General features: G+C 39.5%; 1 protein-coding gene across 2 annotated transcripts; it reads left to right on the plus strand.

Moving 5' to 3' along the window:
• The first annotated feature begins 1,469 nt into the window (after nt 1-1,469).
• LOC124150602 (F-box/LRR-repeat protein 7-like) lies at nt 1,470-26,035 on the plus strand. Of its 2 annotated transcripts, none has more exons than XM_048388657.1 (11): nt 1,470-1,577; nt 4,682-5,088; nt 7,517-7,672; nt 8,911-9,026; nt 17,112-17,191; nt 17,460-17,508; nt 18,270-18,506; nt 20,244-20,468; nt 21,532-21,687; nt 22,658-22,840; nt 24,598-26,035. In XM_048388657.1, exons 2-11 carry the CDS (start codon nt 4,788-4,790, stop codon nt 24,718-24,720), a joined length of 1,626 nt encoding a protein of 541 aa, XP_048244614.1. In that variant the 5' UTR covers nt 1,470-1,577; nt 4,682-4,787; the 3' UTR covers nt 24,721-26,035. The 2 variants fall into 2 exon arrangements, with proteins under 2 accessions (XP_048244614.1, XP_048244615.1); XM_048388658.1 differs by lacking the exon at nt 1,470-1,577 and adding an exon at nt 1,589-1,723.
• Nucleotides 26,036-26,937: the final 902 nt, after the last annotated feature.

The raw sequence follows: 26,937 nt of genomic DNA on the forward strand, positions 1-26,937 counted from the left end.
CACGCACATCATGCAGGACCAGTATCACTTATTGTGCAGGTCAGACAGAGTTAGGCAAGCAAACGTAAGGTGTCTATAGTAATACCTTTATCTGTATCTACAGATGTTTATCGTCAACCCTTATCAAATCACATGTACCGTCTATACATTCGCGGCATACTTGCAACTGGTAAGCTATTATTCTTACTAAACCTAACTCATAAACAACTTGATCCGCAAGGCCTCGGTCAAACTAACTTATATAATTGTGTCGTGACAGCGCCACTTAAGTCCACAATAACAACTTTATCGTCAGCTTAATCAGTAAAAGCTAGAGTATGTATAAATAATGACGACAGACAGTCACAAATCGTTCTGTGGCTGTCTAATACACTGATTGTTTTATTCACACAGCTCGTGTGTTGTTGTGTGCGTTTGTCGTGTACCTGGTATCTCTTCTAGGCGAGTGATATGCCTCACTCGTTGTAATGGTAAAATATAGTACTGCAGGGAGAACAAACATGGGCGCAATGTTTTATTGTACGATAAACAACGACCACGGGTCGTTTATTTCTTATATGTAATATCAACATAATGTACAGCCTCTTTGAGAATGTTAGTAAAAAGTAATACAAAGTTATACAAGTCCGTGATTTGACAAAAAATAATAGCAGAACAACTAAAACATTTTTAATTAGTATTAGATTAGGTCCGTGTTGAGTCACTCAACCAAAAGTATAAATAAATAAATAAATAAATAAATAAATAAATAAATAAATAAATAAATAAATAAATAAATAAATAAATAAATAAATAAATAAATAAATAAATAAATAAATAAATAAATAAATAAATAAATAAATCGAATGAATAACATATTGTCTTTAAATCAACTAAATATCTTAATTATTCATTTGACTGATTTGAAGGTAAGAAAAAACAGCCAGGAATTAAGATTTAATACGTTTTAATTGCTTCAACGGACATAATTACCTGGTAAATATAGAACACGGTTGTAAAATAATACTAAACTCGGTTCTTAAATATAAGCTTTGTGGTAGCCTAGCTAACTGTTTGTGTAGTTAAACACTAAAATTGAATAAAATATTTTTTCAGGCTGAGCTAACTTGCAGAATGCAGACACATGCAGCTCATTTACTAAGCATGGGTGTTTCAAATTTCTGACACAGTTTTTACCCACCGTGGGCGTCTGGAAGAAAGGTGTGATCAGTCACCACCACACAAAACCGCTCTCACACACAGGCGCTCGTATCGTATCTCAATGGTAATGGCAGTTATACACGCACGCGCGCACGCACCACATACATACACCTTAGAGATCTAATGACAGCACATATACAAACATATAACCATAGAAGTCTGGGGTTACACATGGCAAGTGCTTTCATTTACCGTTGAGCAACGATGCCAGCGCCTGTGAAGTGACCAACATTCCTTGGGAAACACCTATGTTGCTATTTTTAGATTACTATTTTTAGTAACATATTCGCGTCGGTTATATATATAAATCGCAGTTCAGCGCATGCCTCAAGCAGACAAGCACAGCACCTGTCAACTTCCGGCTAACAGTAAGTTCGGTAAGTGTACCTTAACATTCAATAAAAAGGGACAAAGCTGTCGTTCGATTGACTTTGGAACAATATATGAACAGGAAAACGTTTGGAAAATCGTTTCACCGTTGTCTCTATGTTTAAGCTGTTCCATTCCTGAGCATCTTGTATCGGTACGTAGGCAGGTTAGCCATGTTTACAGCTGTAACTTGACGAGTTGAAACTGAATAGGTCCTGCTGAAGGCGATATGTGTAGTCGGTGTCACAGTGACATACGACAATTTAGACATGCTAGACCCTACGTCATTGTCAAGGAATGAAATCGTGTAAATGGGATAACAGTTTGTGCCTCACCTCATTTACATATGGAATCGTTCCAAAATGTGTATCCCTTGGTCAGCAATTTTCAGGTTATTCTCCAGCTAGGCCAAGTACAGCCTTTTTTCATGAATGACCAACATGCCTTTCTCATCACTTTCTCAGCCCTCGACTGAAATTAAGACACTTGAGTGTTCCTTTATAGAATTACTTCTATTTCAGCGATTTATATGTTTGTCTATTTCAAGGTAAAGGGCCTAATGAACATATTGTGCAATATGTATGTATATTAGGGCTGGGACAGGTAACTCCGCAACTTGGGTCGGGTGGGTCCTGAGTAGGACCCGGGTACCCACAGGACTACTCAGACCCGAGGTTAGTTATGTGATATATTGTTTAATGACAAAAATTATATCAAACTCTATGGTCACACTACAAGACACTAATGTTCCATTTCTTTCTGACAATGCACCCATTCCTTCTGACTTTTATATGTTTGAAAAAAGATAAAACTTTGTGAAGTAAACTTCAGTGTATGCATGACCAGATCGTTTTACACGTGCATCTAAATACATTTTGCTCGGGATACGGACAAATGCTTCCAAATTGGACAGTTTGTACCTATTTCTAAATATCTACAACGGGTACCCGGGTAGGTTCGGGTGTTAAGGGTGGTTGGTACCCAGGTAGTAAATTTGGACTCGTCCCAGCCCTAGTATATATATTTCAGGAAAGTGACAGGTAAATTTATATTAAAATTGGGATACCGTATTCGACAGAATAAGCGCCCTGCTCTCATAAGCGCCCACGTCAATATTTGCTAATATATTGGCTAGTGAACAATACCAATTAGCACCCCTTCCGATTGGTCAATGTACAAAAGACTTATTTATTCGTGTTTCATATGCACTCGTGTGTTATATGCACCCTTAATTATTGGCATTTAAATTCTGGAAAAATATATCTGTCGTATATAAACATTTCAGGCTGTCAGCATGGTCAGCATAAACCACGAAATCTTTCTACTCTGTTTTTTTCACCAAAATAATATTCTAATAAGAGCCCCTATTTCTAATTTTGAGAGCGCCCTGGGCGCTTATTACGTCGATTACGGTATTGAAAGTGAAACTGAATCTACTACATCAGATGACAGGCCATGTGAATCTCTTTCATGAAGAAATGGGTTAGAAATGGTCCTCAGACAGCCATGCTTGTTGTAAGAGTCGACTAACAGACGTCATATAGCTGCATGGAATATTGCTGTGTATGGTGTTAAACAACAGACAAACAATTACAAGGAAGTCCAGCCAGATTGTTTTGTGTTGTTATTTGCTCTCAATATATGCAGAGACATTCTAGCAGGGGAGAACTACGTAGGAATATGCTGCACTCCATGTTTACCCCATGGGGTTTCTGAGATTCGAATCCGTCCCCTATTAGACTGACATTTAGTCCAAGAAATAAAGTTTACTTATTTAAAAATATATATTAAAAATAAAAAATCCAAATGAAGCCCAGAACAATCCTTAATTTCCTAGAACTTAGGTAATCTAGACTTGCCAAATCATTCTAGACTTGAGTGGGATCCTTTTTCAGTTTATTCTCTAAGGTCCGGGAGACAGTAGTCCCCTATGTCAGAGTGATGGTGGTTGTGTAAATCAAATCACAAAGTAACCAACTTCCATGTTTCACCACTTGTAGATCAGTTAAACCTGAAACAGATATCTTCTAAATAAGGAACATATACACCAGTTAAATAAATTAAACAAGGAAAATGTTTCCTCAGACCATAACACTACTGGTTTGTGTTTATGTGATGCCAGGGCTAGGATGAAAAGAGAAATATGAAAAATAATTTGGAACATTAATGAAGGAAATTAAACTTAGCTTTGTCTTGCTATTAATATTAAAGGTATGCTTTTTTGCATGTTTGTATTGGTTTTGATAAGCAATTCACAACAGTGTGAGGTATCTGCAATTTGACCAAGGTAGAACTGATCCACAGTAACATAGCACTGCAACAGTTTGCTGCGATATGCTATGTGACAACTGATACCGGTACATGCCATGCTGGGAGTCCCCGCGTAGCTACGCAAAAGTTTTACAAACATTCTGTGGAAATTTTACTTTGTTAACCAAAATATAATAAAATCCTAAAATCGAAAAGTTAGTGCCGGCTACATTTTTAAAAATCGTTATTTGAAGCCTATTTCATATGGAACTATAAGGTAAGCTGTGCCTAGTCCATATATGCACAGTCAAATATCTTGCATGGGACTACTTTAAGTTGTTATGACACTGACAGTATGTTATATTTGCAAACCTAGATTTATCCAGTTTCAGGAAAGAGATTTGATTATCTGGGTTTTATTATCTTTTCTGTTGTTCGTTAACACAAAAAATAATTTTCAACCATGTATCTGGTCTCATACATAATATGGAAAGCATCAGCTGGAAAGGCATGTAATATCCTGCCAACTTGCTCCTGCGACCCGTGAAGATCCGGGGTGGAAAAGGTCTTCAGCAACCCATGCTTGCCGTAAAGGGCGACTATGCTTATCATAAAAGGCGACTAACGGGATCGGGTGGTCAGGCTCGCTGACTTGGATGATGCATGTCATCGATCCCAATTGCGTGGATCGATGCTCATGATATCAATCACTGGATTGTCTGGTCCAGACTCGATTATTTACAGACCGCCGTCATGTAGCTGGAATATCGCTGAGTGCGGCGTTAAACAACAAACAAACAAACCAACATGCTGCTGCTGTTTTAGAAGACTTGTTAATTTTCATTCGTTTTCCCGTTTTTAGAAACGTCCAAACATTCCACTCAGTGCAGTCATGCTGGACACGATGAGGATACATCCATGCATTGCAATGGAAGGCGGCAGCAGCCTGTAGCACATGGACTGTGAAAATGGTGAAGGCGCTAAAGGACATGTGCCTCCACTGTGTCCAGCACAGCCTGGAACACATCCCAAACTTGCAGCACAACTTACCCACTTTGTACAAAGAGATCCTCATTGAACGACTGGCCAACCATGACATGTTTTATCAGCATTACCGACCATTCATTGCCAGTAATTTGTTTTGTGAGAACTTACGTTACATCAAGCTATACAAGTGTAGTCAGATAGACAACGAGTGCCTTATATCACTGTCTCGCGCCCGGTGTCAACTGGAGGTCATCACCATCCACAGATGTGAGAATGTCTCAGGTAAGTCCTGCCAGGTTACCATGGTAACAGGCAGAGAAATGTTTATTGTTGAGCTCATGACACAATGGACGGAAATCTCGACTAGTTAGTTACCTGAGCTGCGGCAATAGTAGCATGTTTGTCACTTTTTTTGAAAGTATAAGGCTGTCACATTGATCAACAAAATGAAACACAGTATTGTCTTGGAAATAATAAGGAAATGTAGGAATCTTTTGGGGTAGCATTGGTAATGGTGACGAAGTCATTTGCTTGGTATTGGGCGAGTTTTGTTTACACTATTTTGACTTGTAACGGAACTAAACATTTCCCCAGCTCATTTTATCATGTGTATATGTTATCATGGTTATTGTCAAAGTGTAAAACGACTGAAATGTTACCTGAGGCAATTTATTAAACCCCTGAATATTCAGTTATTTTTCAAATTGACTTTCGTCATATTTTATTATGATTACTAATACCAAACTTTTTTATGTTTCATTTCATCACCCAGTGACTGAAATGATAGGATAAAAGAAAATGAAAGTCAAAACATATTTCTATAATTTTTGGCTTCTAATCCATGCTTCTTAGTCTAATGTGATGATTTATGCCCTTTTGAATGTCTTAATATTTTTTTGGTCAGTCTGTTAAGTAAATGGTCAGATTTTCAGTCTCTTTTTAAAATGATTGAAATATGTAGACATTTTACATATTTTAAACATTTAATGTAACAATGTAATCAAAATGCAGATATCATAAATTACAACCAAATAATATGTATAATATCAATATGTATAAAAATTAGCAATCAATCAACGTATTATCGGCTTATCCTTTGAACAAAGTATGTTGTTTTTACACTTCACACCCAGATTTGCGAGTATTATATCTGCCAATGTGCAAGATAACAGTGATTAATCATCTACACCTGCCAGTGTGCAAGACAATAGTGATTAATCAATCAAGGTATTAACGGTTTATCCTTTGATCCATGTTTTTTTGTTACTCAACTGACAATTCCTCTCTTGCTGTGCTGCCATGTGCATACCGTATTCGACATAATAAGCGGCCCTGGCGATATTTGCTAACATATTGGCTAGTGAACAATCCCAATTAGCACCCCTTCCGATTGATCAATGTACACAAATCTTATTTATTCGAGTATAATACGCATTCGTGTGTTATATACACCCTTAATAATGGGCAATTAAATTCTGCAAAAATGTATCCGTCGTATATAAACATTTCAGGCTGTCAGCATAAACCACGAAATTTATCCTTTAACTCTGTTTTATTTCACCAAAATAATATTCTAATAAGAGCTCCCTATTTCTAATTTTGAGAGCGCCCTGGGTGCTTATTACGTCGAATACGGTCCTGCAAATTGTGAAATTAATGCATCTCCAAAAGAATGCGACCATTGGTCCCTAGCCAGAAATGCGACTTAATGTGAATGCGACACCCCCTCCTCTCAAGCATCAGTGGATTTATGTCTAAAGAAAACGTCCTCTGTCAGGATTACAGGAGAATTCTCACCTTAATCCAAGCTTACATTAATCCAATCACACACAATAGCACCGCTTTTAGCGCTGAGTAGAGCACTTCTGATGAAACAGTGATGGCATAAGTGAGTAGAACTCTTGTCTTGACCCAAGCAGTGACAATTCACAGGATGTAATTAGTGTTTGAATGACATTGTTTATATTCTTGTTACAAGTGCTGCTCAATAATCAGTGATGTGGAATACATAGTTGTTTGTTTTCAGCTTATGTCTAAGTTGGTATTTTTGCTGTCCAAAATGTCTTATTGCTGATATAAGTGCGATGTTTAATAATGCGAGCTAAGACCACTTGCACTTTTAGCATTTAATTCACGCTGGCGTTAATTTCAAGATATACAGCATCACATGACATGTTATACATTCAAAACATCAGACCTGGATATATAAACCAATCTCAGATTGAATAACTACCGATTTCTGTATATCCTTGACATCTTCAGAGGGAGCGGTGAACTTTATGGAGATATTTTGCATAGTCTTTGTCACGTCATCTGAGTGGTTCTACCACTAATTATACCTGTAATAAAGTGATTAACTGAGCACCTCGGGAATGATGACAAATACACAGGTGTAGGGTTATACCATTAAACATGGATGACCACACGGGACTAGTAATTGTTGTATTATATGCAATTTGCCTGAAAAGTAAGGGTTGTTACTGTTTTGAGAACTGTAAATCTTGAAATTAATGCGTCTCCAAATTAATATGACTGCTGACCCCTAGCCAAAAATGTTTAACTAACAATTCAGTTAGTTAGACCACGGTCAAATACAAAGAGGCCATGGTTTCAGGTAGATTAAACTATTGTGACTGATTCGCATGATGGACACCAGAGTTACCATGGCAACGGGTCATGATTTCTTAAATATTTTTCTTTCTTGTTTCAGATGCTGGAATACTTGCATTGACGTCAGCCCAAACATCGTTACGGAAGCTGGAACTTCAGGCGTTGCCACATCTGACAGGCCAGGGACTGTCTCAGATTACCTCCCCTTGTTTGTGGAAGGCTGACTTCCGTGGCTGCCATGCTTTATTGAACAATGGTAGGGCAATATTACAATTTGTTTTTGGTTTGCAAAGTACATACCACACAACTGAGGTATAAATACAATGATGTTTTCTTATAGCTGAATGTTATATCCATATTTGCTTAAAATATATCAAACAGTTAGATACCAGTCATTATCCTATTTTTTACAAAACTGTCAACTCAGATTTGTCCGTAGGTCCTATGCATTTGTGTTAATTAGTTATGTTAACAAGCTTGACTAGTGCAAATAATTGTTGTATTATATGCAATTTGCCTAATAAAAAAGGGGTTTTGCTGTTTTTGAGTATATGAACTGAACTTCATTGTTGCAAAAACAATACGTACACATATTTGCTTTATTCTTAAGTACATAACTGTACATACAGACTTATACAGGCAGGCAGAGTTTGTAAGGTGAAAGGTTATAGTAAGCAATAAATCCAAGCAATAAAATGTAAGGATTCAAGGGGATTCCCCCTCACTGTCAATGAGGTCCCCCAGTTTCCCCCTCGCTGGTCCGAAGCCTAGTTTGTTGGGTAGTAACAGTTTGTTGGGTCCTATGCTTTTATGATAAGTGTGAATTAGGTGTGTTAACAAGTAGGACCAGTGCTAATAAGATGCATGCTTACTCCCTTCTTTTTTCGTATAGACAGTTGGTGATGTTAGAAATAGTCAACATGTTAAATGTAAAATACTCCCAATACAGGCCAGGTTCATCCTTACTGTTTGGTTGTTCAATCTCATTAAAATCAGATCTTAGTTCTCACTACAGCTAAACAAACATCCGAGGACATTGCGGGTCATGTCAAAACGACCTTTCATCTGACCAATCAGAGCGTCGCTTATCAGATCATGAAAGTGACAGTTGGAATGTGATTTCTGATCGTGTAACCTCGAAAACAAAAGACATCGGGTAATCTGAACGACAGTTATTGGCTTTTTGACTGTATTCATACAATCTAGACCATCTATTAGCCATTCCAATATGTTCTTTTGTTCAGTTTTTAATTTTTAATCAAGTATATGTCAAAAAATGTTTCGAAGCGTAATCGCCAGTTTGAAACTCGTGCCGTAAAGCTTGATTATGCTGCCTTCTGATTGGATAATGTCGACATCTTGTCAGTCCTTCCTTCATCAAGGTTTGGGAAAGGTTGGTCTGACGTGACACTAATGGAATGTCCTCAGATCTTTTGTTTAGCGGTAGCGAGAAATAAGATCTGATTTTAATGAGATTCTTGGTTGTCATGCCAGGTATTGCAACACTTGTGCAGAAGAATCCGTCCCTTCAACATCTGGTGCTGGTGGACTGTCCGAAGATAGATGAGAAGATATTCTCTATAGTAGCTGTCTCTCTTCAAGCTTCTCTGGTGAGATCTACTTGTTTTGTGGACGGTTATAGGAAAATATTATCAGAGATAGAATTATGCATGGTTCTTTTGGCAGAAAAATAACCAATTTTGTCCATTCTCATCAACAGAGAATACCTGTTCAGTTTGATGCCTGCAGAAATATGGTGCCTGGTTGTGCATTTGGTTTAAATGCAGCATGTACGCATGGACAGTATTCACTGGACAAAATATCATCCATTCCAAACAATCCAAAACTTGGAAATACCACCATTCCAAATGGAAATACGACCATTCCAAAATTTGTCAAGGTCATATTTCCAAGCTTGGATTTGTTTGGATTTGTTTGGATATGTTTGGATATGTTTGGATATGTTTGGATACAACATGTCATTATCATATCTGTTAAACGTTGTACAACTTTTGACCTTATGTGAGATTAGTAATGACATGAAAGTAAATAATTAAGAGTATTTTGGCACTATTTACCACGAAAAGACCAAATCATGAGCAAATTTAACTTAAAGAATTTCTGTCATTTAAAGTGGCTACTCTTTATATTTAATTTCTTATCTTCCTTGTCTATAATCATATGACATTGACTATGAACTTTTGAACAATTAAACAAATATTTTGTTTTCCCATACCGACTTACGGTTGTCGTAGAACAAAGACCGTTTAGAGAATAGAGGGCCTCATTATTATAATTTGAACTAATTTACATATGTACATAAGAGTACTAGGTATAAATGAATTTTGATAAGTGTTCGTACAAGAATATCGGATTTATGTGCAACACATAGGACTGGAAATTTTATAATTGTTCTGGAACTATCTGACGGTTATTCAAAACAGGGAACAAGATTTCGTCAAATGAATCATTGAGCCAGGAATGCAACGATTGAAATGCTGACAAAATGAATAAACATATCTGACAGAGTAGACTGTTCATGTGGACAATTATATGCTACGTCTATTGCCAATGAATTGTATCACCCCATATTATAGCATTTGTTTCACATAAAAGATAGAAGCCAAATAAATGGGACATTTAGTTGTTATGAATTAGCTTTACCTCTGTGACATATTACGCAACTAAAGGTGAATACATTTATCAAATAATCAATTACAGTAATTAACCTAGTGTCCTTATTTATACACAATTTAATTAAGTATTGGGGTACAATATATAATACACATATACACAGAATGATTTCTTTTTTGTCAATTTAATCATAACCCAAATCATACAAATCGAACATGTGAAAATAAAAGTAGTGACTAACTTTATGATGAAGGGTATAAATACTCAATTGTATCTATTTATCCTAATAGTATAACAATAAATCCTGTGTATTTACTGAGCATATTTAGATACATCCGGATCTACGACCGCAGTCATATAATCAATCAAGGAAAGTATATTAGATTGAATTAAAAATGTGCTATCGCTAAAACAAAATTTTCCGTTATCCACGTAAGCCTAAACCTGGGAGAAATAAAGTTCTGTTCTGTTCTGAAGACGCCGTCATGATTAGTTGGCGTCAGTCTAGACTGTCCAATCAACGTGAATATACAAACCGTGATGTTACTTGACCAGTTGATGACACCTGTCAAACTCAAAGTGCCCCTGGTCCTCCACCCACCATGTGTAATACTTTAGCGTACTTGATTGTTTTATTTGCAGTTATATCACTGTTAGGCTGAGTGATGAGAGAATACATTTTGTTGTTTTTGTTAACGATCGTTTCCACTTTCAACGTGGTAACCTTATAAGTGACTAACTTTTTTATCATGATGAAATGAAACATATTGAAATAAACAGAGGGACTGACGATCGCATTTTTCGCATAAATGTCATGCTCGCATTAATTTCATGATTTACTGAAGATAGATTTGAACATTTCTGAGCAACGATCATGTTTGGGTAAGGGAAGTAAATCTTGATTCCGCTTGCAATTGGATTCAATCGGGCGAGCAGTTCCGAGATTGCAGCTTGACTTTTCGGTACGGCCGAGAGGCGGCATCCATGTTGTTCACGCTCAGCTGATCACGGGGCCTCATTTTTCTGTATTCTGCTTATGAGCCGGGATGCGCATGAAACTTGGGTGTCAAAACGAATATGTTTACCAATTATATGTACGGTCAATTAGGGGATTGCCTAAAAGTCGGGCCGGGCCAGCGGGTAATACTAACCTTTTCACTCAACATAGTCTCTATCAGAAGTGTTTGGTTTGTGTTTGGTCAGACTTGGCCGGGGCTGTCAAAATCAACTTTAAACACACAGATGTATCATCAAATGTGTTTACATCTGTAGCTTAATATTTTATCTACCTGTATACCACTTTATAATGTCACAGTACATCGTATTTAAAGAAAACAAGGTGCTCAAAGTGAAGCACTTTTCCCTCTACATTCTCAACATAGTCTCTCTATCAAAAATGTTTGGTTTGTGTTGGTTCCGACTTGGCCCGGGCTGTCAAAATCAACTTAAACAGCACAGATATAACATCAAATGTGTTTACATCTATAGACAAGTATTATGTCTACCTAAATACCACTTTATAGTGTCTCAGATCGCGGTATTTAAAGAAAACAAGGAGCTCAAAGTGAAGCTCCTGTGTGTAATAGGTTTAATTGTATGGTATACATTGTAGACAGACAATAATTTATTAATGTCTCACTTCTGTACATACATAAAACGGCAACAATGCAGTTTACCGGGCGAAACCCGATTTCTACCATCCGCTCAATTACCGCGCTATAGTGCCACCGCTGTCTCGTTATACCGTTACAGTGCCTCACACTCTGGTGACTCTTGCTTCACGATCCAACACCCGTTCTCGGTCTTAGAGAAATTTCATATTTGTATCCATGATATTAAATATATCGACTATATTAGGTTCAATAAATTTACTAACAAATCTACCTATTGCGCATTGAGAGATTATCTCCTTTAGCTGTATGCGTAGTATAGAGCTTTATCACGCGCGACCTTGCAAAGCTGTACATCGTATCTTATTCAAGCTGTATCACTGAGAATGAGTGATAATCTCCCTTACCCGAATAGCTCTTTTGCGCACTACCTTTGCAATGTATCGTATGTTATTCAGGCAGAGAGCGAGAATGGTTCCAGGAATGAATTAAGGTCAAGGATGTAACACGCACTCAGTCGTTCTCCCTTCACACTGCTATTGCAACTTATTGTTCAACACGATTAAATCCCAGGTTTTTATGAAGCATGACCTTGTTCAATAAACAACACATGTAAAACAACGGGTTTGATATCAAATATTTGTAATAAGTTGTCTTCACAATCACATGTATCGTGCTTGCTGTGCAGATTTGAGCACAGTTTCAAGTCGTTCACTGTTTGTAAAATATGATTCATACCGTTTCATACGGCGGTTTATGGTTCTGCATGGTTTATTGTATTGACAGTTGTTTTAACTTCCTGCAGAGATTTATACACCCGTATAAGTTCTTTGCTTCTGGATACATGAGAAATCAATATGTTGGCCCTTAGTTTGCAATTATTCTCCTGATAAATAATTCGGTTGCATGATATATTCACGATGTTTGGCTTGAACATAGTAACATTCTTCTGAACATACTTCAAATTTAAGCTGGAAGTAATCACAACACAAACCCAGTTAACCAAACATAACCGTACACAAGAGTAGTGAGTGAGTGAGTTGGGTTTAACGCCGCTTTGAATAGTATAATTCCAGCTATATCACGGCATGTCAGCTTGATGTGGAAGGAAAGCCCGAAGTGATGCAGGTATTAGACGTTCACCACTTTGGTGAGACCCATGAGCACGGGTATAGTGCTGACAACATAATCGGGGCGAACCGGGATTCGAACACACTGTCATAGGTTTCTGGCGTGCCCAAGGGACACCACTCTGCATAGCAAATTGCAGCGCATTAGGCGACTTTGGCCAACCGTGCCTCCGTACACAACTGTAACAAACTATCATACAACAAAGATGTCGAAGATGAGGTATGTATTGCGTAACATTCCATGAAGAAACAGTGGCAATATTACACTATAACAAACTACAAAATATATGCACAATAAGTGCAAAACACATAAGTACATTCAACATACAGAGAAGGCACATTATAACAAGTTTATTTTAAAACAAGTGTATTATAATGATGTGGAAACAATATGAGAACTGAGCCAAACACTTCTGATAGATGTAGAGGGAAAAGGACTTCACTTTGAGCTCCTTACTCTCTTTAAATACCGCGATCTGTGACATAAAGTAGTATAAAGGCAGATATAATACAAATTTATAGATGTAAACACATTTGATGATACATCTGTGTGTTTAAAGTTGATTTTGACAGCCCGGACCAAGTCGGACCCAACACAAGCCAAACACTTTTGATGGAGACTATGTTGAGAATGGAGAGGGAAAAGGGCTTCACTTTGAGCACCTTGTTTCCTTTAAATACCGCGACCTGAGACATTAGAAAGTGGTATATAGGTAGAGTTAATACTAATCTACAGATGAAAACACATTTGATGTTACATCTGTGTGTTTAAAGTTGATTTTGACAGCCCAGGTCAAGTCGGAACGAACACCTCTGACAAAGATTTTCTTAAGAAAATACAGTAAAGTGTTTGACTTTAACGGATCAGTTTTCTTTCAATGTGATGTACTGTGCCATTATAAAGTGGTATATAGGTAGATATAATACCAGTCTATAGATGTAAACACATTTGATGATACATCTGTGTGTTTAAAGTTGATTTTGACAGCCCGGGCCAAGTCGGACCGAACACTTGTGAGACTGTTGAGAGTATGGGGAGAAGAGGTCTACTTTAACCAATGTGTCTGCTTTAAATACGATGAACAGTGACATTATTAAGTGGTAGTTACTTAGATATAGTACTGTCCTATAAATGTTAACGCTATGCCGACAGATGGAAATTTGTATCACGATAGCTAGAAGTATTTGATACGTTTCAAATCCTATTTCGTTTAACGATTGCCCTTTTACATGTTACCTAGATCAGCGAAGCTTACACACAGCTCCACTTTCTGGTTTTCAAGCGATTTACTCCGAATCACTTAATTATGGTGCACGTTCATGGTTGATGATTGTTCATTTATGTCATGTGTGTGTGTTGCATCAATGATATATAGGTATGGTCGCCGATAATGGAGTAATTAGCAGATTAATTACAAAACTCCAAACAGGACACACGAACCTAAATAACCACTTAAAAAAACTTAAAAGACACACCACAGGCAACTGCCCCCACTGCAAACAACCCGAAACCACAGAACACGCACTCATCCACTGCACCCACTACCAAACACACAGAACCACACTACAAACCACCCTCAATCTAAATAAGGTTCCTACTCTAGATGAAATACTAAACCCTCAAAATAAACTAGAAAACTTCAAGGCCCTAGGCGTATTCCTAATCAAAACAGACCTAATTAAGCGCATCTAAAAACTAATTAATCTACCAATCCAAAATCCAATAAACATACAAACACCCACCTCACCCGGCTCCCTTAGTTCCCTCCTCCACCCACCTCGGCATTTATTCCAAATTTAAAAATTCCAAAAATTCAATATAAGCAACCCCTAATAGCCCCCTCTTGGGTTGCACACACCACTTTCACCCTTCTCGGAATACACTAAATGGTCCGGCCAGGCCCGTGTGCAAAATACGCTACAGTCGGAAAGTGCACGTTAAATCTCCTATATCAGTCAGTCAGTTTGACGGAATCAGTCAATAATTATTGACACAGTGGTGTAATTAAAATTTGTCACTATTCACAACTCCTATTTTGTTTTTTCTATTGTTCAGCTCTATTTTCGATCAGTTTTATATGTATAAAAAATCTTCTCTAGTATTTATAAACCAAACCTAAAAACATTATATGAGAACAATTGTGTTTTTAAAACGTAAGTTTTCTATTAAAACAACCATGCAAGTAAGATTTCAGCCGTAATATTACTTTAGTTACTCCACAGATTACACATCTTATATGCTGCAAACGCAGCGAATATAATGCTAATACGTCACAGCTGCCTCGGTAATTAAGGGCTGGAATGTTTTTGTGAAGGCAGTTAGAGCAGACGAATTTCCCCCCTCGCTGTATAAAGGCGGTCGCTAACCATATATGTGTATTTTTACTGTTTTTTGCTTGATTTGATTGTCCTTTGGTGAAAACAAATGTTCAATTGTGAAAGCAAACCCTTTTCCCCTGAACGTTAAAAGACAGGAGACTTGTTTTTGTCTGAAATATCAACGTTGAAGTCGTTTATATATTCGGAAATCCATATTATGGTAAATATTTAATAAATGCATATCCTGTTTTGTATATATGTATATATTATTAATCAATATGGACAATGATAAAAGTTTAAGTGCTATTCGAAAATGTATGTAAATCTGCTTCGTGATGAATGAAGCATGGCAATAAATGTATGCATCTGATTCTTCATTTGTTCTGTATTCTTTGATGAGAATGAGTATCGTTAATGATGATCACTCTCACAGATTATTATTTGATAAGAGGATAGGACTTTAACTGGAGAATAGTTATGAAAAATATATATATAAGTATAGGCGGTCTGTGCACATGTGGTGAAACTGATACCTCATTGATTTGATAATCGGGACTTGGAAATCATAGTCTGTCATTAGATTGATTTTAAAATATATGGTTTTGACTGTAGTACATCCTGACATGATAATATTATGTTGTAAACAACTTATCTTATCTTATCTTAAGTAAAACAATTATTGATAACTTCCTGAATTCCAATTGTTCAATGAACAGAATTATTCAAAGCTCTGGCGTGAGACAACAATAAATTAGATGTTACCAAAGATTGTCCATTTTATGATCTTAGGCACATGTCGGCGCACTTACATGTGAGCCGTCTAGACGACTGTCTGTTTTATAATTAAATGGCAGCTGCCATCCAGCCGAATACTTAATCTTGAGACCTATTATTGTCTTGTCGAGTCAAGTGCGGGTCTCTCTCTCACCTTAGGGAGAATGCGACTGTAAAAGCCCCTCTCTAGACAGACAAGTTGTGAATGTTTGAGATAAGTTTATTATTTATTATATATAGTTTAAACTCAATAGATAATTCATAGTCTTTTTATTGTTCAAATTACTAATAAAACACATATTTTTACTTGTTCCTTCTAAACATACTTCCAAACAATTCCAAACCATTCCAAACCATTCCAAACATTTCCTGTGTTGGAAATATGTTTGGAAATGTTGCCAATCCAATTTTGGATTTTCCATAAAGATCGATCCTTCCAAGCTTTGGAAAGGTTGGAATGAGCGATCTTTCCAAAGCAATCCAACGTTCATTCCAAATTGGAATGGACGCTCCTTGGTCTTGTGTATTGTATATACTGCTTAATACATGCAAATTGTTAAATGCATGTGTACTTTGACCTTGATCTGACCATGAATACTTGCACAAACTGGACGTCATCTTGAACTACTAGTTGTAGCATTTAACAGATCAGCAAACCGACAGAAAGACAATTCAACTGGTTCACACAGACATTTTTCAATAAGGCCTCTTGGCTATCGTTAGTGTTTTGTGGGTTAGTCAGTTTGAAAAGTAGCCATGTGTACTAGCTAGATAATTGTTTTATCTTATGTCTGCCTTAAAATATTATCGTGATGAGAGAGTTAGGCACATCATTTGCTGATTTAGTGGCAGGATATATCTCAAGATCCCATGCTTGTCAGAAAGAGCAGCTGAATTGAAAACCCGGTGGTTGTTATGTGCAACATGGCCGACGGTGTCTCCGTCTTCTGACGACCTGAATTAGTGCTCATCCTGTGAGCTACTGGGTCCGACCTGAGGTACAGAACCGACTCAAAACATTGTTTTCTTGTTTTATTTTGGAACTGGGCGCTGTAGCAGGAGGTTTTAATTGTATGAATATGAGGTAAGAGGTACAGTGGTCCTATTTTGAAACACAGTAGATTTATCTCCTAATTCCCTCAGTTAGCATGCCTCCTACTGAGACTGAGGTGTTGTGATTTCCCCCCCCCCCCCCCCCCACTGAGATTGACGTGGTTTGTTGTTGCAGGAGGAGGTGGAGACCAGTCTGCACACCGTCACCGACGACAGCCTCCTGCAGCTGGCAACCCACTGTCCAAACCTCCAACGGTAAGTGACTGAAGTGCAGTAAAATCACTTGCCTTTCTTGAGCTGGGTTGTAATCAGTTGGACATTCTTCAGTTATTAAAATTAGTTTGTTTTAACAATTCAGTGAATAAATAATTTGGGTTACTAATGTTTTTGTCGATTTTTCAGATGTTACATATCAAACACAGTTTTGTGAATATTCCTGGTCTGTAGGTGGGAAAAAATTAAATAAGAAAGACTTTGTATTTGTTTCGGCCATGTTGTGAATGTAGATTTATTGCTGTTTCAGGTTGGACTTGAATGGGTGTACCAGGGTGGGCAAAGATGCACTGATAAAGGTGGGTGCCCCACACACATGATTTGTCAAGTACCTCAGAGCAGGTTCACACACTTATATAACTTGCCTGCTGCACTTTGTTTGTTTGTTTGTTTAACGCCACACTCAGCAATATTCCAGCTATATCATGGCAGTTTGTAAATAATAGAGTCTGGACCAGACAATCCAGTGATAGACATCATGAGGATCGATCTATGCAATTTTGGATACGGTTGACATTCATCAAGCAAGTCAGCAAGCCTGACCACCTGATCCCGTTAGTCGCCTCTTATGGCAAACATGGATTGCTGAAGGCATATTCTAACCTGGATCTTCACGGGTATGCTGCACTTCTAATCATAGCTGAGGCTAATGTGTTTGGGGCTCAGTTTGACTTCCTGAAAGTGAGTTGATATCATTGGTCTTTGTCCATCTGTCTGTCTCAGTTGTTTCTCCTTCTCAGTTGTTTCTCCTTCTCAGTTGTTTCCCATTCTCAGTTGTTTCCCCTTGTCAGTTGTTTCTCCTTCTCAGTTGTTTCTCCTTCTCAGTTGTTTCCCATTCTCAGTTGTTTCCCCTTCTCAGTTGTTTCCCATCTCAGTTGTTTCCCCTTGTCAGTTGTTTCTCCTTCTCAGTTGTTTCTCCTTCTCAGTTGTTTCCCATTCTCAGTTGTTTCCCCTTCTCAGTTGTTTCCCATCTCAGTTGTTTCCCCTTCTCAGTTGTTTCCCCTTGTCAGTTGTTCCCCTTGTCAGTTGTTTCTCCCTCTCAGTTGATTCCCCTTCTCAGTTGTTTCAGGGATGTCCTCATCTGGAGAAGCTGGACCTGTCATACTGCAACCGTCTCCGCCAACACCCAGAGAGTGAGGTGCTGTGGACGTTGCCGCAGTCGCTGCGAGAGCTCTCTCTGTGCGGCATTCTCTTGGAAGACGAAGGCATATTTGTGGAGTGTCTGCAACGTCTCCGTAACATCAACTCCATCAGACTTTGTGGGGTCTCTGCCTTAAATGATGACACTCTCACAAAGGTAATTGGGTTCAAGTTGGTACTGTACTGACTGACTGAGTTTGGAACAGTATTCTACATGTGTACGCATGCTGTAGGCCCTTCTCAATGTTGGGTTACCTGGATGGTAAGGTGAACACAAAATTCTACCAGGCACCTTATTTCTCCAAACCATAAACATAGCTGCCCAACGTTTAACAGTGAAATAGCTAGGGCACTTATCCCAATACACTTGTTACATGTGTCATGAATCTCTATGGGAATAGTTTTCTTTAAAGTCAAAAAGTACTTTCCTTTTCCATTTCGGTGTGCGTTTTGACCCCTATCACATTCAACTGGCTGTCACTAATATACAAACAGCCTCAACAGACCAAATACACTTGCAATGAACTACTCAAACAATGTACTACATTGACTGGGCCACTTTGTTATAGCCCATAGTTGAAATTTAGTCAGGCTTAGAACTCTTTGACCAGCTGTTGTATTAGCCAACCAAAATGAAGAGTGATTAAATCTATGTGTTGTTGCTGATCATATTAACCACTGGTTAGCCTGTCTGAAACTGGAATATTGACAGAACTCTGTAAGTATATTATTGCTGGCTGCAGTGTAAAACAACTCCCTGACAATGCTTGCAGGTGTTGCTGTCTGCAATGTAAAACTCCCTGACAATGCTTGCAGGTGTTGATGGCTGCAATGTAAACCTCCCTGACAATGCTTGCAGGTGTTGATGTCTGCAGTGTAAAACTCCCTGACAGTCCTTGCATGTGTTGATGTCTGCAATGTAAAACTCCCTGACAATGCTTGCAGGTGTTGATGGCTGCAATGTAAAACTCCCTGACAATGCTTGCAGGTGTTGCTGTCTGCAATGTAAAACTCCCTGACAATCCTTGCAGGTGTTGATGTCTGCAATGTAAAACTCCCTGACAATGCTTGCAGGTGTTGATGGCTGCAATGTAAAACTCCCTGACAATGCTTGCAGGTGTTGATGTCTGCAATGTAAAACTCCCTGACAATGCTTGCAGGTGTTGCTGGCTGCAATGTAAAACACCCTGACAATGCTTGCAGGTGTTGATGTCTGCAATGTAAAACACCCTGACAATGCTTGCAGGTGTTGATGGCTGCAATGTAAAACACCCTGACAATGCTTGCAGGTGTTGCTGGCTGCAATGTAAAACACCCTGACAGTGCTTGCAGGTGTTGCTGGCTGCAATGTAAAACACCCTGACAATGCTTGCAGGTGTTGATGTCTGCAATGTAAAACACCCTGACAATGCTTGCAGGTGTTGCTGGCTGCAATGTAAAACTCCCTGATAATCCTTGCAGGTGTTGTTGTCTGCAATGTAAAACACCCTGACAATGCTTGCAGGTGTTGCTGGCTGCAATGTAAAACTCCCTGATAATCCTTGCAGGTGTTGTTGTCTGCAATGTAAAACACCCTGACAATCCTTGCAGGTGTTGTTGTCTGCAATGTAAAACACCCTGACAATGCTTGCAGGTGTTGCTGGCTGCAATGTAAAACAACTCCCTGATAATCCTTGCAGGTGTTGTTGTCTGCAATGTAAAACACCCTGACAATGCTTGCAGGTGTTACTGGTTGCAATGTAAAACTCCCTGACAATGCTTGCAGGTGTTACTGGCTGCAATGTAAAACACCCTGACAATGCTTGCAGGTGTTGATGGCTGCAATGTAAAACTCCCTGACAATGCTTGCAGGTGTTGATGGCTGCAATGTAAAACTCCCTGACAATGCTTTCAGGTGTTGGAGCACATCGGGGGCAAGTTGTCCCTGCTGGACCTGAGTGGAGGCATCACAAGGAAGCTGACGGACCGGGGGTTGGCGGCGGTGGCCCGGTACTGCACCAGCCTGGAGTCCCTCTCCATCAGCCTCCTCCACATGCCCACGGGGATCACCCTCATGCCCCTCTTCAAGGACCGGGACAGGGCACTCCAGCTCAAGAAGCTCTACCTCAGCTGCAACATGGTAAGTACGGTGCTTCAGACTGATACCAAGCTAAGGGATCAGGTGGCCCATTGAATGTTTAAACAATGAGCGACATATCCTAAATGTATGCCGCTGAGGGTCCTATGTTTTGTTCTGGTGTAAATGGCCTATTTACCATGAAACTTGAAGGAGTACCGTATATGGTTTGAAGGGTATCACAAATGTGATATGTAATACAACTGAGGCTAAATGTAATGCAACTGTTGTGAAATGTAATACAACTGCAGTGAAATGTCATACAACTGCAGTAAAATGTCATACAACTGTTGTGAAATCTAATACAACTGCAGTGAAATGTCATACAATGGCAGTGAAATGTCTAAGTGTACAACTTGTAAATAAATGCTGATATACAACTATTCATTTGAAAGTGTACGAGGAAACATACATGATCTTCAAAATGTGCTTGTAAAATATTTTGACATGCAACACTGATCCCTTATCCTATTTAGTTGTTAACCATAAAATTGACATGTTTGTGGTATTCTAGATCTTACATGGCCCCCACCACTGTGGCCATGCTAATGTCTCCATGCTTCCCTCAGATAGACCTGGAACTGTTACACAAGATAGCTCCACCACTGTGGCCATGCTAATGTGTCCATGCTTCCCTCAGATAGACCTGGAACTGTTACACAAGATAGCTCCACCACTGTGGCCATGCTAATGTGTCCATGCTTCCCTCAGAAAGACCTGGAACTGTTACACAAGATAGCTCCACCACTGTGGCCATGCTAATGTCTCCATGCTTCCCTCAGATAGACCTGGAACTGTTACACAAGATAGCTCCACCACTGTGGCCATGCTAATGTGTCCATGCTTCCCTCAGATAGACCTGGAACTGTTACACAAGATAGCTCCACCACTGTGGCCATGCTAATGTCTCCATGCTTCCCTCAGATAGACCTGGAACTGTTACACAAGATAGCTCCACCACTGTGGCCATTGTCATATCTCCATGCTTCCCTCAGATAGACCTGGAACTGTTACACAAGATAGTTCCACCACTGTGGCCATGCTAATGTCTCCATGCTTCCCTCAGATAGACCTGGAACTGTTACACAAGATAGCTGCCTCCTGCCACCACCTTGACCAACTGGACCTGTCTGGACTGGTGTGCGTCACGGACGACCTGCTGTCACAGCTGGCCCACAACTGCCGGCACATCTCCCACCTCAGCATCAAAGGCTGCAGACAGGTACATATACTACTCAAGAGAAGTTAAGAAACATGGCATAACATGTAAACTATCGTGATATGAAAGAATAGGGTGTCCTTTAAATTCTTTTTTGTAGTATACATAGACTTTTCTGATTCTATTTTTAAGAAAGAAAATTCATGTAGGATTAGATCTGTCCAAAGATTCGGTGCATTGTGATAATTTATTGATAAGTTTGTGACAGTTAGGTCACATTACGAAACTCATTGTGACGTTACTGTCAAAATATAAATATATATATATTGTTTCAAGGTGTATGTTGCTATGGTTACAACTGGGATAGATCTTGCAAGAAACATTTACAAAATCATTGAGCTTAAAAAAATTAAACAATTGATTCTCGGGCAATGGCTTTTGAAAATATAGTGAGGACGGGCATTTGTTTTTGTTGTTGTTCCAACTAGTATTTAAGCAAATAAACAGATGTGTAACTAAATGGACAGATGTGTACAATCAACCTGGGAAAGTGCCTCCCTACATAAATGTATTCCTTGATGAGTAAAAGTCAAGAATACAGTATTTGAATACCATTGGACTTGGGATAGTAAAGGGTTTTTTAATATTTTTTAAAAATGGAAATAAAAATGAAACGTGAGGCAGACTTTATAATGATACGTTCGGTGCCTGAGAACCAAGACTATTATTTTTTAACCTGACATAATGAAAAATAAGAAACCAATTGCAAGGCCGTAGTTAACTTTTTTTGACAAGGGGGGCAAATATGTGTACAAGTATCACTTGTCCCCAACTTGATTCAAATAAAACGGTTTTCTATAAAAAATCTAGGGGGGCAACTGCCCCCCCCCCTGCTCCCCGGCTGACTACGGAACTGAATCGGGTGGTTGTTTGGATTTGAGTTGTGATTGGACATATCTTTAGTTAAGTGTATTCATGGTTCTGTGAAGTTAATCTAATATGACTTACTGATGTTTGTGTGGATGATTTTCAGGTGACGGACTATGGCGTGTGTGAGGTGGTGCGGTGTTGTCCTCTTCGCCGTCTGGTTGTGTCCGGCATCAACAACCTGACTGACAAGTCCCTCTTTGCCCTGGCCAACAGCAACCCCTACCTTGAAGAGATCTATCTCAATGGCTGCTCGAAGACAACTCCCATGGCCATTAAATATCTCATGGTAAGAACTAAATCTGTGAATGTGTCACAGTTGGCTGGTCTGAGGCATTTCACCTACATTGCAGAGTTGTCTCCCTTGGCTCCCAGGATCTGCTGGGCAGAGATTCAGATCCAAGATTTACCTTGATTGTGGTTCTTGGATTATCAGAACCACAGTATGATTGTTGGTTTACGAAGAGGTGTAAATTTCCAAAGCCTCTATCATGTCCTTCCCACATTAGCTGACAAGCTGTGGCAAAACTCAGATACTGGTCTGTGTGGGCACTATGGGGGCACAGATGGCCCAGTCATCTTAGGTGGCACAATTCACTGTGCAGAGATGCATCCCTTGGGCAAGCTAGAACTCTTTCACCGTGGGTTTAAATTTCCATTCAATCTGATTATGTTTCTTGGTGTGTCAGCACGAAACTCGTGCTCGTGTGTTTCACCAAAGTGGTAAACGTCTGAGACCTGCTTCACTTCAGGCTTTCTCCCTAACCATGATATAACTGGTTACTTATCAAAGCGGCGTTAAAACCAAACTCCCAAACTGGTGTGCTCTGTAGACATATATCATCTGCGTTGTGTCAAACGAAACACTCACAACAGAAATAGTGTAGCAAGCTCATCCCCCCCATATACTGATATATCCAAAGTTGTCACCTGAGAAGGAATTGATATTTATTTGAAAATATATTGTGCATTTTGACACTTACTGGCCTGATTTGGAATAAAATGTAATAAAAATTGTGACAAGCTCTTTATTTTGATCTGGAAGAAGTTTGACTGGTGCAAATGTAACATAAATAGTCAGTGAAACCTAGTTGATTCAAACTCAAATATCGATCATCATTTTCTCGGCAGAATCACTATTTATGAAATGGTCTTGTATCGACAGTCCTCTTGATTTGGAGTACAGATAACTTGATATATTCAATGGTCTACAGCTTCAAGGCTTAACAGTATAATTTATTCATGTTAGTTGAAAGAACTATTATCTATCAATTCATATATCACTACACAGGGAGCTGCTGTTGTTAGTCGACTGTGTCTGTTTGGCAGGACTGTAAGTTAACTGTGACTGTTTGACAGGACTGTAAGTTGACTGTGTCTTTTTGGCAGGACTGTATGTTGACTGTGTCTGTTTGGCAGGACTGTAAGTTGACTGCTTCTATTTGGCAGGACTGTAAGTCGACTGTGACTGTTTGGCAGGACTGTAAGTCGCCTGTGACTGTTTGGCAGGACTGTAAGTCTACTGTGACCGTTTGGCAGGACTGTAAGTCAACTGCATCTGTTTGGCAGGACTGTAAGTTGACTGTGACCGTTTGGCAGGACTGTAAGTTGACTGACTGTTTGGCAGGACTGTAAGTCCACTGTGTCTGTTTGGCAGGACTGTAAGTTGACTGTGACCGTTTGGCAGGACTGTAAGTTGACTGTGTCTGTTTGGCAGGACTGTAAGTCGACTGTGACTATGGCAGGACTGTAAGTTGACTGTGACTGTTTGGCAGGACTGTTAGTTGACTGACTGTTTGGCAGGACTGTAAGTCCACTGTGTCTGTTTGGCAGGACTGTAAGTCGACTGCATCTGTTTGGCAGGACTCTAAGTTGACTGCTGTTGTTAGTTGACTGCTGTTGTTAGTTGACTGCTGCTGTTAGTTGACTGACTGTTTGGCAGGACTGCTGTTGTTAGTTGACTGCTGCTGTTAGTTGACTGACTGTTTGGCAGGACTGCTGTTGTTAGTTGACTGCTGTTGTTAGTTGACTGTGTCTGTTTTGCAGGACTGCTGTGTGCCCCGGCTGTACGTCCAACACTGTGTTCCCAACGCTGTCCCCGACCAGCTGATGGCCAAGAACCTGGACACCGGCGAGTTCTGTCGAGCTGACCTCCTCCATACATCCTAACAGAGTCCTGTACAACGCTGTGCAAGATGAACTGCTTGCAGGAACATGTACTGGACAACTTTGTTGCAGGATGATCACATTGCGAGCTGACCTCCATACATCCTAGCAGCGCCTGTCCAATGCTGTGGTAGATGAAATGCTTGCAGGAACATGTACTGGACAACATTGTTGCAGGATGATCACCTTGCGAGCTGACCTCCTCCATACATCCTAGCAGTGTCCTGTACAACGCTGTGCAAGATAAAATGCTTGCAGGAACATGTACTGGACAACTTTGTTGCAGGATGATCACATTGCGAGCTGACCTCCATACATCCTAGCAGCGCCTGTCCAATGCTGTGGAAGATGAAATGCTTGCAGGAACATGTACTGGACAACATTGTTGCAGGATGATCACCTTGCGAGCGGACCTCCATACATCCTAGCAGTGTCCTGTCCAATTCTGTGGAAGATGAAATGCTTGCAGGAACATGTACTGGACAACATTGTTGCAGGATGATCACCTTGCGAGCGGACCTCCATACATCCTAGCAGCGCCTGTCCAATGCTGTGGAAGATGAGATGCTTGCAGGAACATGTACTGGACAACTTTGTTGCAGGATGATCACCTTGCGAGCTGACCTCTATACATCCTAGCAGTGTCCTGTCCAATTCTGTGGAAGATGAGATGCTTGCAGGAACATGTACTGGACAACATTGTTGAAGGATGATCACCTTGCGAGCTGACCTCTATACATCCTAGCAGTGTCCTGTCCAATTCTGTGGAAGATGAGATGCTTGCAGGAACATGTACTGGACAACATTGTTGCAGGATGATCACCTTGCGAGCGGACCTCCATACATCCTAGCAGTGTCCTGTCCAATTCTGTGGAAGATGAAGATGTCCAATGCTGTTGCAGGATCAGCATGTACCATGATTAACACCTTTCAGGAAATTTGTTGTACAATATGGTTGCTGGATCAGCACTTAACAGGAACTAGCATCTCTTAGAATATGATGAAATACCTCAGATGGTACACTAGATCATTTTAATCAAAATTTTATCAGCAAATGACCGTTGATATGGTTGATGCGACTTTGAGTGGATGAGTGAGAGAATGGATGAAATGTTATCTTGTATACTGGGTGCCTGTATTCTTTTCTGGCAGGGTGAATCCTGCATTTGTTGTGATATATATATGTAATTTGTAATATATTATATTTCATCAGAAAGTTATGACATCATTACTCACCAACGATAATGTGACCTTCATGTCCGATCTACCATGCATTAGCTGTGCGGGGGCACAGGTGGCCCAGTCGTCTAAGGCGCCACAATTCGCTGTGCAGAGTTGCGTCCCTTAGGCACGCCAGAAACCTATGATTGTGGATTCGAATCCTGGTTCGCCCCGATTATGTTTCTAGGTTAGTCAGCACCATAGCCGTGCTCGTGGGTTTCACTGGAGTGGTAAACGTCTGAGACCTGGATCACTTCGGGCTTTCCTCCCACATTAAGCTGACACGCCATGATATAACTGGAACACTGTTAAAAGCAGCGCTAAACCCAACTCACTAACTCACAGTATTAGCTGTGCAACCATAAAGAGGTGGTCAGGGCGTTCGTTGTATGACACCCAAGGCCATGTTTCCATTCTCCATATATGTAAACTTGTGAAGCATCTTCTATGTTTTAGATTGTTTGATAGGCATTACTTAGAAGTTGACAGGTGACAAGGTAGACACAATTTTATTAATAACAACTTCTTTAATACTGGTCCTGCTTGACAACGGTGTAAGGATCTATACCGAAACATTGTTTTTTACAGTATTAAAGTTGTTATCCATAAAGTTGTGTCTACCTTATCTTCTATGTTGCTCCTTCTAGAATTTGCTACAAAGCTATAAAGCAACAATAAACTAGACATCCTCACCAATGACAAGATTGGCTCTGAAAGAAACGTGACAAAGAATCCGTGCATGGTAAGATGTTTTATGATTTGTTTTGAAGCATGACTGTTTGATTCCCGAGTGCCTAATGCCATTCTTCCAGTGAAGAATGTATCACAGGAACCACTTATTGTGAAACCACTGCTGTAAAGCATGTTATGTATGTCATTCGATCAAAGTCCTCAAAAGAAGCATTCCAGGTTGTCTGTTGTCTTCTTTATTCAAAACTGGCTCCCACAGGGTGCTTATCAGACCATTGTGATGTCATGAAGTCACAATGAAATAATATC

This window comes from Haliotis rufescens, unplaced genomic scaffold, assembly GCF_023055435.1.
Source record: "Haliotis rufescens isolate VD_foot unplaced genomic scaffold, xgHalRufe1.0.p SCAF_75, whole genome shotgun sequence".
NCBI classification, from domain to species: domain Eukaryota; kingdom Metazoa; phylum Mollusca; class Gastropoda; order Lepetellida; family Haliotidae; genus Haliotis; species Haliotis rufescens.